General features: G+C 35.4%; 1 protein-coding gene across 2 annotated transcripts in view; it reads right to left on the bottom strand.

The window, feature by feature from the left end:
- Positions 1–677: 677 nt before the first annotated feature.
- The window catches only part of Ythdc2 (YTH N6-methyladenosine RNA binding protein C2), a 59,993-nt gene continuing 45,911 nt past the window's right edge, over positions 678–14,759 (bottom strand). The window contains exons 24-30 of one of the 2 annotated variants that reach the window (XM_052742127.1): positions 12,723–12,832; positions 10,616–10,908; positions 8,357–8,534; positions 5,131–5,334; positions 4,019–4,201; positions 2,593–2,686; positions 678–2,493 (exon numbers count right to left, since the gene is read on the bottom strand). In XM_052742127.1, coding sequence (XP_052598087.1) covers positions 2,606–2,686; positions 4,019–4,201; positions 5,131–5,334; positions 8,357–8,534; positions 10,616–10,908; positions 12,723–12,832 — 1,049 coding nt within the window. In that variant the 3' untranslated portion in view covers positions 678–2,493; positions 2,593–2,605. Of the gene's footprint in view, positions 2,494–2,592; positions 2,687–4,018; positions 4,202–5,130; positions 5,335–8,356; positions 8,535–10,615; positions 10,909–12,722; positions 12,833–14,759 lie in introns of those variants that run through there. The other variant, XR_008219160.1, reaches the window with a different exon arrangement.

Raw genomic sequence — 14,759 nt, 5'->3', positions numbered from 1 at the left:
TCAATAAAGGCTCCTGAACTGCTCTCAGTGAATTAGTAATAACAAATATTAAAATTCTCTCAAAGATGAAAGGACTAATTGAAATCAAGTTTCTCAGCTTACTACTTTTCTACAAAGATACAGGCAAATGATGCCTGGCAAACAGCAAGTGTTTCCGTTTGCTAGATGGAAAACTGTTAGCATTTGAAGACAAGGTACTCTTTGCAATATGCAAAAATGTTTCAATATGGTATAAATCCCCACTTCTGAATAGAAAATTCATAGTTAACTGATTTTATGCTAAAGTATTTTAAACGTTTTATACTCAACACTTCTTGAGATTTTTGCCATTTGAAAAAGGTTACTGATACATATGAATATTCTTCAAGGTAACTGAAATTCATTGGTATCTCAGAAAGTATTACCAACTTGGGTTTCTTCAGTCTTAGTATCAGAAAACTGTCTAAAGCAAGTTTTAAACAAAACAATCATGACTGTGCTTATAACAGATTTAAAATGTTACATGGGAAGGAGGAAAGGTATCATATACCATGTCTGAATAACTTCATAAAATTTCATTTAATAAGTATATTTAAAATTCATTTCTTCAAAACACAGCATTTTAATTACATTCAAATTATATTTACTCTAACAACAAATGCATCACTTATTTATAAGGATAGATATTACAAAACAGATGAAAATTTAAACAAGTTTTATTTTTAAAAGTCCTTCCAAATTTAGAATCCTGAAAAGTTCTACATATACACCTTAAAAAAAGTATGTTATCAGAAAAACTGTAAGCTTTTTTAATAGGAAGAGAAATGTAATACACATACAATGAAGCATAATTCACTTTGGTTCAGCTTACAGGTATGTCTCAAAGTGTGTGAGTGGGTGGGTGAGTGAGTGTGTGTGTGCACATGTATGCATTCATATATTACATATTTATCTATATAACACAATTTCTAGTGCAGACAAAAGTCACAGCTTATATCCTAAAGCAATGCACCAGTATGTTTTCTCAGAGAAAGTAGAATTCTCAAGACTTCTTGCCAATCCATGATGTTTCAAGTCTTTGTTCTCAAATATAGAACCAGACATTTGTTTTCATCTTTAAATTAATTTTATAACAATGACTCAAACACCATGAAAAGCACTGTCAAGCCTGCTCTATTTAGAGCTCAGTAACAGAGACACGCTGTTGTTTTTGTCCTGTACTTCTACTCTCTAAAAGTCTAAGGAAACTGTTAACCAGTGGTAGGAAAGACATCCAAGTACTCTGAGATGATAAAGAAACATGACACTTGGCATTCACACAGACTTAGAAAAATAAATGCCCCATTTATATAAAACACGGGTGAGAAAAAAAACACTGAAAAGTAAATGGAAGAAGACAAAGAATTGTGGTCCTTGTGAACTTTAGTTTCAAAGACATACAGCAACCAAGTTACCAATAACCGCTGGGCACTTTTTAAAGACATAAAGAATTATGGTCCTTGTGAACTTTAGTTTCAAAGATATACAGCAACCAAGCTACCAATAACTGCTGAGCATTTTTTAAAAACTTGTAAGAATGTCCATATATTTTAGTTTTCTAAACTGGGTTTCTGTAGCAAAACAAAGAGGCCATAATAGTAATAGTTATGTGAAGGTTGCTTCATTGGAAGAACAAAAGAATGGGTATACTGTACATCAGTTAAAAAAGGCAGGACCAGGAATAAAATTAAGCACTGGGTTGATCAAGGGCAGAGAGAAATTACCTTTCTTCAGATTTGATTTCATTCTGTAATCAGAGAAAATAGCATTCCTTCTGTTTTCTTCACTATACCTCAGGTTAAAAATAACAGAATGAATAGCCCTTATAAATAACTAGATCTATGGAGATAATTTAAATTTTTAGTTTTTTGGTTGTTTAATGATAAACCTAAAAGCCGACGCTTAGAGAATGATGTTTAGATGTACTGATGTATTCACGCCTTTCCTGAATTAAACAGTCAGCAATAAGAGCTTGGCATAGCCGGACAGTGGTGGCACATGCCTTTAATCCCAGCACTCAGGTGGCAGCAATAGGCAGATCTCTGGGTGTTTGATGCCAACCTGGTCTACATGGTCTACATATAGAGCTAGTTCCAGGACAGACAAGGCTACACAAAGAAATCCTGTCTGGAAAAACCAAAACAAAATAAATAAATTAAAAAAAAGTTTGTCAACATCAACTGAATGTTTTAAAGAAATGTTTACATTCAAATTAAATTAAAATAAGTACTGTTATACCAAATATCAAAATTGCTGTTTCTTTCATCAGAAACATATAATTAACATTATATAATCATTGCCTAAAATCACTACAAAAATTCAAATGATCTTTTCATCTGTATGAAGATGATGATTCTGAAGTAACACTCTAAGCTACAAGATCCACTCATGACACACAACACCTCATCAAGGTTTCAACAAGTCAGTGCATTCAGTAGTTACAATAGGCATAATGCTCTTCCATAGCCAGGAGTTCTGAAAAAGTAAAAAGAAAAAGAAAAAGGTAAATAATCTGAAAGTCATCCTAATGATAACAAATACTGCAAGTAGTCCCCAAGCCAAATATTGTATAACCTGAATGTCAATGTCAATCAGCTGTAGCTTTTTCTCCCAATGGAAGACGTTCCCATAACTGGAGCAACTGTTCACCAACCTGAGGTTCTAGCTCCTAGATAAGTCAAAAGTTAAAATAAACATTAAAAAATGGGCAGTAAAAAAATATGTGGACAAAAAGGCAAAAAAAAAATCACTTTAAATTTCATGTTTAAAAAATCAGATCATAAAAAAAGAAAAAAAATCAGATCATGTTAGTATCAAACAGTACATACTATTTCTTATAGAGTTAATAACCAGATTTAAAATTCTACTTAGTGTGAAAATCTTGCACATTTTTTGTGATAAACTGGCAACAGATTTCCATGTAATCAACTTGGAATTTTGTCAGATGGAAACAATGAATTTTATTTTAAGTGGAGATTCAAGAGAAGCACTAAATTTGAACTTCCAAAAGTTTGAAACCTAAATGTTTTAAGGCTTTCTCCCTAAAAAAGCATCTTAAGTGACTACATATTCCTTAGAAATTACTTAATTTAAACCAAAATTAATACATTAAAACGTTATGATATGAATAAAAAGAATGCCACTTTTTCCTCCTACTGTGGCACGGATGATACCTCTAAAGAGTATCTAGAAAGAACTCAACTCTTTCCCCAGGGTGGTTTGAAGTAAGCCACAATGCTTCAAATAAATTATTGGATGTAATTTTTGGTAAAAACTAACCCCTGAATCTCCTTTCTCCCATATAATTGGGACAAATAGCTCACTGTATGTTACTAAGAACAGATTACACAAGGCAGCTAGCACAGTATTTTGGCACTATTCATTAATTCTCATCGTATTACTAGCTTAAATGCAAAGAGGCAGCATCAAAAAAGCAAAGGAGACAGAAATAAAGCAAGCCACTAGAATTAAAAGGCTACAATTTACATAATGTGCTTAAACACCAAGGAAGCTGACGGTGCTGTCAGCTTGAGACTTCAGTCAAACTACCCAGGATGGGACTCTGCTTTGGTCACATGTGTCACTGACAACAGAAAGCTCCATGAAGTGACTCATGAAAAATTTCAAACAGCAAGAAACAAAACAACAAAATATTTTAAAGGATCTATAAGACATTTGCTAGCAGATTTTTTTTTTTTTTTGGTTTTTTGAGACAGGGTTTCTCTGTGTAGCTTTGCGCCTTTCCTGGAACTCACTTGGTAGTCCAGGCTGGCCTTGAACTCACAGAGATCCGCCTGGCTCTGCCTCCCGAGTGCTGGGATTAAAGGCGTGCGCCACCACCGCCCGGCACTAGCAGATTTTTATGCTCATTATAAATCAGAACCACTCTTGCTCATGTGTCTATGGTATATGCACTTTATATTTATCCATTTTCTTCTCTGAGCAGTAACAACCAAAGAAAAGAAAGTCAAAAGAAATCACGTAAGATGCCAGTATATACCTGGCCGTCTCTGCTTATCTGGACTTTCTTGTTGTCATTCCAAGGGTTGAGTAAATGGTGTGCAAACTGAAAGGGTAGGCTTTCTTTCCGTATCCACTCCACTTTAAATACTCCACCTAGTCCAGCTGACCCCCAGTCCTGACTCTTCTCCCTTCCTATCTCAGAAGACATCCTAGAAAATCCCTGTATAAGAAAGGAAGGAAGGGAAAAGAAGGAAGCAAAGATGATATTAAAATATATATATATATTTTACCCAATGGGGGTAATTATCATTTTTAAAGAATTTTAAGAAAAAGATACAATATTAAAATAATATAAATTTATCAAGAACCAAAAAGACCTTTATCAAATTTTGGAAGAAACTAATTCTAGTCTAATGTAATTTCAAATATTAATAGCTTCTAAATAATGTATCAACAGTTATGTCAGCATTTATCTTATAAAAAATAATAATCAAATTTGTAATTTTTATTATGAATACTGAATACCATAATTAAATATGAAATAATTCAACAGTTTGCAAGTTAAGTCAAAGGTGGTTAAGAAACCATCTCAGAGACAGAGATGGCTCAATGGTAAAGAGCACTAGCTGCTCTTCCAGAGGACCTGGGTTCAATTCTCACCACCCATGTGGTGGCTCATGACCATCTATAACTCCAGTTCCAGGGGATCTGACTCCCTCTTCTGGCCATTATGGGTACTGCATGCATGTGGTGTACAGACATTCAGGCAAAACTTTTATCCATACAATAGAACATAACTTTGAAATTTCTTTTAAAAGGAAGCATGGTCTTTTCATTGTCAATAACTTTTCCAGTCCACATAAACATTTTATAAAGACAAAGCTTCTCGGCATTTCATCCACTAACAGATCCAAAGCTGCTGTCAGAAGAACTACTCATTTGGAAACACTCTAGTAAGTCAAGGTAAAAGCAGAGTTCTATCGCCCCCTTGCAGAAATTGAAATTGACCTCACTTCCAGTCACACCACAGACAATTTTATTGTACCCCAATACAATAGAAATCTAGAGTTTGGTTTTGTTTTTCTCTGAATTTGAGAGTGTAACCTACAGGCAAAACAAAGCCCATTTTATTGATTCAGGATGGCTTACCTGGAAATGTCCAGATCCTTGAACAGAAAATACCAAGTAAACCATGCTGCTCTCCCAAAAGGCTCGATTTAACTTCCGCTCATTACTAGGGGTTGTAGACCAGATACCCTTCTGTTGAGAAATTTCAAGGTTTCTCAGATTGCTACTCTTCATTATGAAGTAACGAATAGGCATGTTTGGTCTCGGTGAAGGAGATTTTGAACCCTATGAAAGAACGTATATATGTTCTTGAAAGGTAATTTGACCTTTCAAAGCCAGTCGGCTCTCATAAATAACATCTTTATAAACACATAAACTTTAACAAATATTCAACAAATATAAATAGTTGTAATGCTTTAAAATCTTTACAAGGCTTAATCAAAATGAGGTTAAAAAGCCAAAAAGAACTTAGGTCCAACCATCTAAAATGCTTATATCAAGAAAGGAACTTTATTAATTTTAATTTATACTTAGAATGAATTTTCAGAAAATGTTTTTAAAACCTTGCAGTTCTGAAAACAAAACCAAAACTGCTCCAGTTTCTGCCTAGAGGCAGTTTCAAGATGACAAAGCAGACAGTCCAGTACTCTCACTGAAGCTTAGACACCAAAGTGACTAGAATGGGCACAGAAATGTAAAAAGGAGCTGCACAAAGAGCTCCAGAGAAACTGAAGAAGGGTCCTCAAAAGTGGATGGCTAGGCACTGACCTGACCAAGAGTTCAAACAAAAGAAATGTGCTGAGAGTAGGCAAAGAATGGAAGGAAAGCAGTACACTAAATAATTCCCACGTCTCCCACATGGTTGGGGATATTTGATATCCTCAGCCAGAGTGGACACCTTGTAATACATAGTGCACTTGCCCACATCTGCGGACTGGAAGAAAACTAATACCAAGACAAAGACTGCTCAGGACTCACTGTAACACTTCTTTTAATCAAACCTCAAAAGGATTATTAAACTGACAAAATAGCTCAGCAAGGTAAAGTGCTTGCCAAGAAAACATTCTGACCTGAGTTTAATCCCTAGAACCCATGGTGGAAGAAGAGAACTGACTCCTGAAAGTTGTCTTGGTATGTGAATGCACACGTGCACATGCATGTACATGCACACACACAAATAATTTTTTTATAAGTTCAAAAGTATTAAACTGGAGCTGGGTGTGGTGGTGCAGGCTTTTAATCTCAGCACTCAGGAGGCAGAGGCAGGAGGATCTCTGTGAGTTCCAGGCCAGCTGGTCTACAAAGCAAGTTCCAGGAGAGTCAGGGCTACACAGAGAAACCCTGTCTCAAAAAACAACAAAACAAAACAAAAAAGGTATTAAACTGATTGTAACTAGCCTAAATAACAGAACAAAATTTAACACTATTTAAAGGAACACAACAAAAATCTAACAGTCAAACAAATTTATAAGCAATGCATAGAAAATAAAGAATAGGACCCATAACCAGGAAAAAAAAAATCAATACATGCAGTCTCACATGACAGATTTTGGAGACAGTGGACAAGAATGGTAAAGAACCTGTTATAAATTGTGTGAATGATGTTTAGAAGATTAAAAAAAAACCACAAATACTATAAAAATAGGTATTTTTAAATAGCAGAAGATATTAAAGATACATGGGAAACCTTGAGACATAAAATAGTAACTGCAAATAATGACATTACAAAAAATAAACAGTTTACACTCAAAATAAAAATATCAAAGCATGTTAAAACAAATGCCCTAGATATACAGAAAGTTCTTATAACTTAATTTAAAGAAAGATAACCCATAAAGAAGAGCATAAAATGAACAAAATTTTGAATAAGTAATTTACCAAAGACTATATACAGAATGGTATGTGAGCACAAGAAAAGAGGCTGAACATCACTAGACACTTGGGAAATGCAAATTAAAACAACAATGAACCATCACTATACAGCCCACTAGAATGACTAAGCTATAAAATGAAAAGTTTTGTCAATATGGAACAAAGGAAATACTTATAGATTGTTGCAGAAAATGGAAAATAGTTCAGCCATTTTGAAAAGCAGTGGGGTAGTTTCTTGTAAAGCTAAACAAGCATTTACTATACAACTTACAATCCCACTCCTAGGTATCCAACACCAAATAAAAACATCTACACACAAAGGCTCCATTCAAATATTACAGCACCTTCAGTAAAAAAAAAAAAAAAATAGAGTAACCTAAACGTACACATCAGCTGGTAAATATGTAAACAAACCATGGCACATCCATACAATGGAATTACTACTCAGAGAAAAAAATAACTGTTACACTCAACAGTATAGGTGAATCTCAAAGCATTGCATTAAGTAAAATAAACTAGACACAAAAAGCACGATTCCACCTACAAGCCATTAAGAAGAATGAGCAGTGGTTACCGGGGTATCAAGGTAATAGAAATGTTCTGTATATGACTATGGTATCATTACAGTTATATACACTTGCCAAAATTCCCAGAAGTTGTTCAGCTGGAAGTGATCATTTTTCTATTGCATCTCTGTGTGTGTGTGAGGAGAGGTGTTCATGTCACAGCACACTCGTGGAAAGAAGAGGACAACCTGCAGGCCTCCACTCTCTCCTTCAGCCATCTGGGGCCCAAGAACCACTCAGGTCATAGGGTTGGTGGAATGCATTTTACCCACTGAGCCATCTCAGTGGCCCATAAACTAGCAAGTTCTTTGAACAAAGTATACCTTCATGAAGGGGTTTAAAATAAGCCCCCCAAAATAAAATGTAAGCACAGAAATGTTCTTTCTTGTTATTTAGCAAGTATTCAGCCGACATAGTTTACCAAAACACAAGTAACTCACCATCAAATACTTCCTTATCCATGTACTAGTAACACCAGCAAAAATAAACATTTTCTGAACATGTGAAACCACTAACATTTTTAAAAGACAGTTTTCAATTCCATATCAAAATTTTCTATCTTCTATATTTTATTTCTTAATTTTTATTTTATATGTTTAAAATAATCACTGAACCACAGAAAACACTTGAAAGAATTATAAACCAATTAATATCAAGATAGTATTTTTGTTCTAACCAAAAAGTTCTATAGAAATAAAGAAAAAAAAATGAGCTGCATGACTATAAGTCATCAATAAATAAATACACTAAGTGGTAGTAATGAGAACACAGGCCACAGTTACCAAAGTATAAGCTTTATAATTCTGTATAATTATGTACATGAGGTGGGCTGTGAAGCCGCTCTTTCCTACAGCTTGTGGATGCCCTACCTTCCCTGAGGACGGAGGAGAGGGACTAGCACAAGGACTTGGGTAACTGCTGCTGTCCGTAGATTTCACGGATGATTGATCTGATCGGTCATCAGTGCTCCGTTTAGGATGTAAAATTCCTCTGTCTTTGTACTTCTGAGGTGGATGTAAGGCTGGAGATGGAGATTTCATCAGTACTCTTGAGCAAGAAGAAGCACAGGTCAGTTATATATGAGTTTATAATACAAAGGGAATGCTATTTCAGTCCAAAATCCCAATAACATATACAATGTTTGGAGTACTTTTAAGGGAATTTCATTTTTCTATTTACATTAATAAAAAAGAAAGATGGGACTAGAATGGACTAGGAGTGTAACATAGTGATATAAAACTTACCCAGCAAGCCTGAAGCCCTGGGTTGATCCCCAGCACCGCAGTGAATAAATAAATGAATATGTAAAACAATATACACACACACACACACACACACACACACACATATATATAAGAAAGAGTTGGGAGGTGGGAAGATGGCTCAGTCAGCGAAGTGCTTGCTACTTGTTGTGACTTGAATGTAAAATGTCCCCATAGGCTCTTCTGTTTGACCACTGTTACTCAGCTGGTAGTCCTGTTCAGAAGGTTATGGATACTTTAGCAGCTGAGCCTTGCTAGAAGAAGCAAGGCACTGAAGTCAAGCTCTGAGGCGTTATAGCCTCACTACACTTCTTATTCTTTGGTGAAATACGACCAGACAACTTCCTGCTCCTACATCCAATCCTGCCATGCCTTTCCTCCCTGTTGCCAGGTCTTCCCCAGCACAATGGACTCTATCCATCATGGAAATACAAGTCAAAATAAACCCTTTCTCCTCTAAGTTGTCTTTGTCAAGTATTTGAAACGAATCTACCATGCAATCATGAGGACCTGAACTCAATCTCCAGTACCAACATAAAAAGCAGTGTCTGTACTCTCAGAACTAGGGTGCCAAAGAGAGGCAAATCCCTGGGTTTTGCTCCCCAGCTAGCCAAATAAGGGAGGTTTAAGTTCATTGAGACCTTGTCTCAAAAGTGAAGGTGGAAAGCTACTAAGGAAGACATCCATTAATTTCTGACACTGGCACACACATATGCGTGTGTGCATGTGCAAACACACACACACCCCCAAACAACAACAAAAAACAACCACAGATTATAGGGTACATTTAAAAAAACGAGGTAAAAACCACATTCTAAGAAATCGGAAATGGTACTGTGCATGTAAAATAAACTTAAAAATGGTAGTATACTAACATGGAAAGAATACTGGACTAGAGTGAAGAGAATGAAATCTATATACTAGAAGGACACTAAATGAGCATATAACCCTGTGAATGTGAACTTTAATTTGTTAAATTAAAAAGTTATCTTAATGAACTCTAAGATTCTTCTAAAATTCTATAAATACCACAAATAGCATTTAATTTTTTTTTAATTTAAAAAAAATGCACAGTATGTACTCTGTGGTATATTCTGGTTTCAGTATAAGATTTTCAATATCGTCTAAAAATACTCTTGCTAAACCAGAGATATAATCAGACCTTGAAAGCTACCCACTAATTTACACAGAATAAATAGAGTATAAGATTTAATGATGCTAGCTGAAAACAGACAAGTTCAGTATGTTGGGCATCTCACAGCAGCACTGACCTAATTTCTAAAGTAAGAGGAAATACTCCATATGGCCATATACTAAAAAAAACCTTAACACCCTACCTAGTAGGTACCCTGGATTCAAATAAATCTACAACATATAGCAAGTGGGAAAATTGTTATTTTGATGGAATGAAGAAAAACTACCTGCTTTCTTCACTGCTGTTGCCCTTACATCCAACAGGAACTCAGTGTGTCACTGAAGAGGCAGCATGCTCTTCTGTAGGAGTGCTAGCTAGGAGGACTAACAGTAGGTAGTGCTGTAGGAAAACCGCTCCTTAGAGAGCACTGCCAGCGTTTCCTAGTCAGTGTGTCTAGACTAAAGTGGATCATTTCAGAACTTGTTATCTTCCAAAAAGACCTTAAATTTACAGATTCTGGATATGCAACATTTTCAGTTTTTTCTTGAAAGAATGGCACCACCTTAGAATCATTCATATTCCCTTAGTACTTACAAGAAATATCTTAAAGTAATGAACTCCATTTTATTGTAATCTTTTACATACACTACATTATGTATGATTAGGAAGCAGTACAAACAGGTCATTGTCCTGGAGAAAATGTACCCATCTATATAAAGTACTAGATTCACCTTTCTGCAGTAGTGGCTCCATCAGCAAACTCGGTGTCAGCTGAACTTTTCCTGCTGTTATTGGATCTCCAAGAGGAAGCCAAAGGAAGTTCTTCTGAAGACATGGGTCTTGGCCTCTGGCCAATTCCAGATGGTTGCTGTAAACCTGCAGACTGCTCTTCAGTGCTTAAAACAGCTATAATTGCCCGTATGGTAGCTTCATCGACTTGAGACCAAGGTTTAGATGGAGCTCTCATCCGGCGTAAAAACAAGCTATGCCACTTCTGTCTGAGCTGCAGCAATAAACTGGCAGCCTGTAATCAAAGCATCCTCAGTTCAAATACAAGCAAAATGTGTATCATAAATTAAGAAGGTTCTTGACATTAGTTATGGTCTATAACTGTCTGTGTAAGGAACTACCTTTATCTTACATTCAAGATAATTTTCTATTCACTTCATTCATTCTGTTGCATAAATGAAATTTTTAGCAATCATATTATATTCTAGGCACTAGAGACACAGAAGGAAAGAAAACAGCTAATAATGGAGATTGTAAACACTGATGATGGTAGTGTGTGGTTAATACTGAAAAGGCAGCAGTTAGGTAAATAAGGAAAAATGCAGCACTTAGCTTATTCATATCATACTTTAGCATCTATAGAGCACATCTGAATGACGATGGCCAGGAATCAAATGGATGCATTAAGAAGGCCTAATCTAGAGACAGACTTGAGAGACGTAAGTGCCATCAGTTCTAAATCTACAAAGACATAAAGCTAGCAGGAATTGTGTAGAGCGAGAGTGAAGAAAATAGCAAGGCACTTAGAAGTAGAAAATTTATTTAAAGCATAAGCACCTGAAATTTAAAGCACAGCACACAGGCAAAAAGAAATGACTACAAAGGAAGAAGAATAAAAAAGGACTGACTTTATTTAAGACAGAGAATTTGGAGCAGGATTCATGAGGAAAAATATAGAGGGGCAGGATTAAAAGAGGAGGGGATACACAATAGTGCCAAGTAGAGCAGGTTATCAAAGACAGACTGGCATATAACATGGAAGTAAAGGACTGATGGGAATGGGAACGAGATTGCAGTATGCTCATGTGATAAATACATGAATAAGAGGAGTGATGGATAAAGAGAAAAGCTAGCCAGTGCTGAACACTGACAATGCAGTTGTGTCCCCAAATGGACAGAGAATGGTCATAAAAAAATCGGCCTGGAATAAGAAAAGACTGTGTCAAGAAAATCTTAAATTTGAAAAACAAAAATTTATCTCTCCTAATTTAGTTATGAAAACAAAATGAACTCATATCTTTCTCTAATAAAATGGCAAAAATCAATGACGTTCTGTACTCAATACTCAATTATTACATATCCAGAAATACTAAAGTATTACTACTATGGCTTAGATGATCTTGGGCCCTCTAAAAATGTATGTTGAAACTTAATTCCCAATGTAACAGTAATGGAAGATGTGATCTTCAGAAATGACAATGATTAGACATCCTTCTAAAAAGATGACAGAGTCTATGTCTTTTGCCCTTTAGCTTTCCATCATATATGGACACACCATTCTTCCCTGTTGAGGACACAGGGTTTAAGTTGTCATCTGGTTAAACATAGTAACCCTCACCAGCACCCTGATCTTAGACTGAGGAAGTTCTCGTTTTTAAAAATTACTCAGCCCATGGTACTGTGTTATAGCAGCACAAACAAAGCAAGATAATAGTTAAACATAGACTCTGGGCTGCATCTATGTTATTTTGAGTCCTCTGACAGAAGAAAAACTCAGTGTGGCAGAGAATGTATGATGGCTCTATGAAAACTGAAAAACAAGCCATAGGTATTTTCTAATACTATGGGATCAATATTGAAGATAAAAATTTTAGCATGCTATTTCAACTCATATCAACTAAAAAAAATTATGTCCTATTAAAAAGCAACTTACCGCCGGGCGGTGGTGGCGCACGCCTTTAATCCCAGCACTCGGGAGGCAGAGCCAGGCGGATCTCTGTGAGTTCGAGGCCAGCCTGGACTACCAAGTGAGTTCCAGGAAAGGCGCAAAGCTACACAGAGAAACCCTGTCTCGAAAAACCAAAAAAAAAAAAAAAAAAAGCAACTTACCTCTGGCTCTAGTTTGAAATTAAGCCACTCATCAAGTTTCAAAGCAGCCAAATTAGCAGTAGTTCTGTCCTCCATTTCACTGTCACTACTGTCATTGGGAATGCCATCAGCTGTCACAACACACATGGAAAAAATGCATCACTTTACCTTCTTACAAAATGGCAGAGCCACAGAGCAGATATTCTTATGTGCAAAACTCCTTTTCACAGTCTAACAATTCATTCAGGAAGTTCATCTAATCAAACAGATTATAAACTTCATCTAAATATATAAAATATAGACCAAATAACACGTCAGGCTCAGTGCTGCACAAGCCTGACATGTCGTTTGACGTCCAGAATCCATGGTGGAAGAAAAGGACAGACTCCAGAAATATAGCCAATCTTTATAAAAGTTACCAAGAGTGTAGTACTAAACCTAATATAAAGTACTGTTTAATAAAACATACTGAACTTTCTGAAAGAAAACAAAAATTAAAGTTGAAAAAAAGAGCTGTTGCATTCAGAAAGGAGTACAAGATAACAACCGAATATTAAAAACGGACAATTATCAAAGAATATATTAGCAATATAAAGGCAGCAAAGAGTTACAGGTAGGTCCTTCATGAACAGATACTGAATTTATTGGTAAACAAAAATACTAAATCAGTGTCCGGTGTAAATATAATTAACAGTTACATTAAAGAAGATAAAGAATATACATAAGGCTTACATAAAGATTCCAAATTTAATAGGCATCTTTAAGTGTTCTAGAAAATGATACATAAATACAATTCAACAAGTGGTACAGATAAGGGAGAAACACTTCCAAGAGAGGAGGAGGAATACATTAAATCAAATCTACCTCATTGAGAAAAATATATCTTAAAACTCAAATTACAGAAAATAAAAATATTCATCACAGCAACAGAAAAATTATTTTCTCAACTCTGAAAGTAAATAGTATAAGATCAATCAATCTGAATATATAGTAATCAAAACAACTTAAAGTGTGATAGAAAAAGGCTAATACTTTTAAAGCCATAAAGCCATATTCCTAAATTGGCAGGATTAATATTATGAAAATGCCTATACTAGTAAAAGCCATCTACAGATTTCAATGCAATCTCTAGAAATCTCAAGGACATTCTTCATTGAACTAAAGAAAAAGACACTAAAATTCGTATGGAAACACCAAAAACTATGGATAGCAAAGCAGCTTTAAGGAAAAAGCACAGCTGAAGATCTCAACATTATTCAACCTCAAAGTATACTATGGAGCCATAGTGATAAAGACAGCATGGTACTCTCACACAGACAGACTTGTAATAGATGACCAATGGAATGTAACAGACAACCCAGAGACAAACCCAAACAGTTCTGGATGTCTAACTTTTGACAAAGGTAACAACAACAACCAAAAACCACTGGAAAATAGAAAGCCTTTGTAACAAATCTTGCTTACAAAACTTGGTATCCACTTGCAGAATGAAATTAGGCATGCATTTCTCATTCTACACAAAAATCAACTTAAAATGGATCAAAGATAAAACAAAAAACCACTTAGAATGTTAAAGAAAAATCACAGGGAAAACACTTCAAGACATATGCCAAATTCCTGAACAGAATCCCCACAGCACAGGAAAAAAGTCTCAGCAATTGACAAATATGATTACATAACATTAAAGTTTCTGCATGGCAAAACAAATTATCAGAATTAACAATCTTCAAAAGGAGTTACTTTCCAAAATAAATAAAGAACTGCAAAACTTAAAAAAAAAAAAAAAAAAGAAAGAAACTCCTGACAATCAGTATTGGCCAATAATCTGAACAAAGATCTCAGAAAAAGCAACACAAACAAGCACTAAGCAATTTAACAGTGTTCAACAGCTAGCTATCAGAGAAATGCAATTTAAGACTACATGGAGATTCTATCTCACCTTTGTCCAAATGGCTACCATCAGAAAAATAAAGACAATAAATGCTGGCAAGGATGGACGAAAAGAGGAGCCCTTATCTACTAAGGCCACTGTGGAAATCCGTCTACTGGCATCTCAAA

The sequence above is a fragment of the Peromyscus californicus genome, unplaced genomic scaffold, assembly GCF_007827085.1.
Source record: "Peromyscus californicus insignis strain IS unplaced genomic scaffold, ASM782708v3 Scaffold_17__1_contigs__length_78620276, whole genome shotgun sequence".
Lineage (NCBI taxonomy): Eukaryota > Metazoa > Chordata > Mammalia > Rodentia > Cricetidae > Peromyscus > Peromyscus californicus.
The sequence above is the reverse complement of the archived record's forward strand: the minus strand, read 5'-3'. Positions and strand labels throughout refer to the sequence as shown.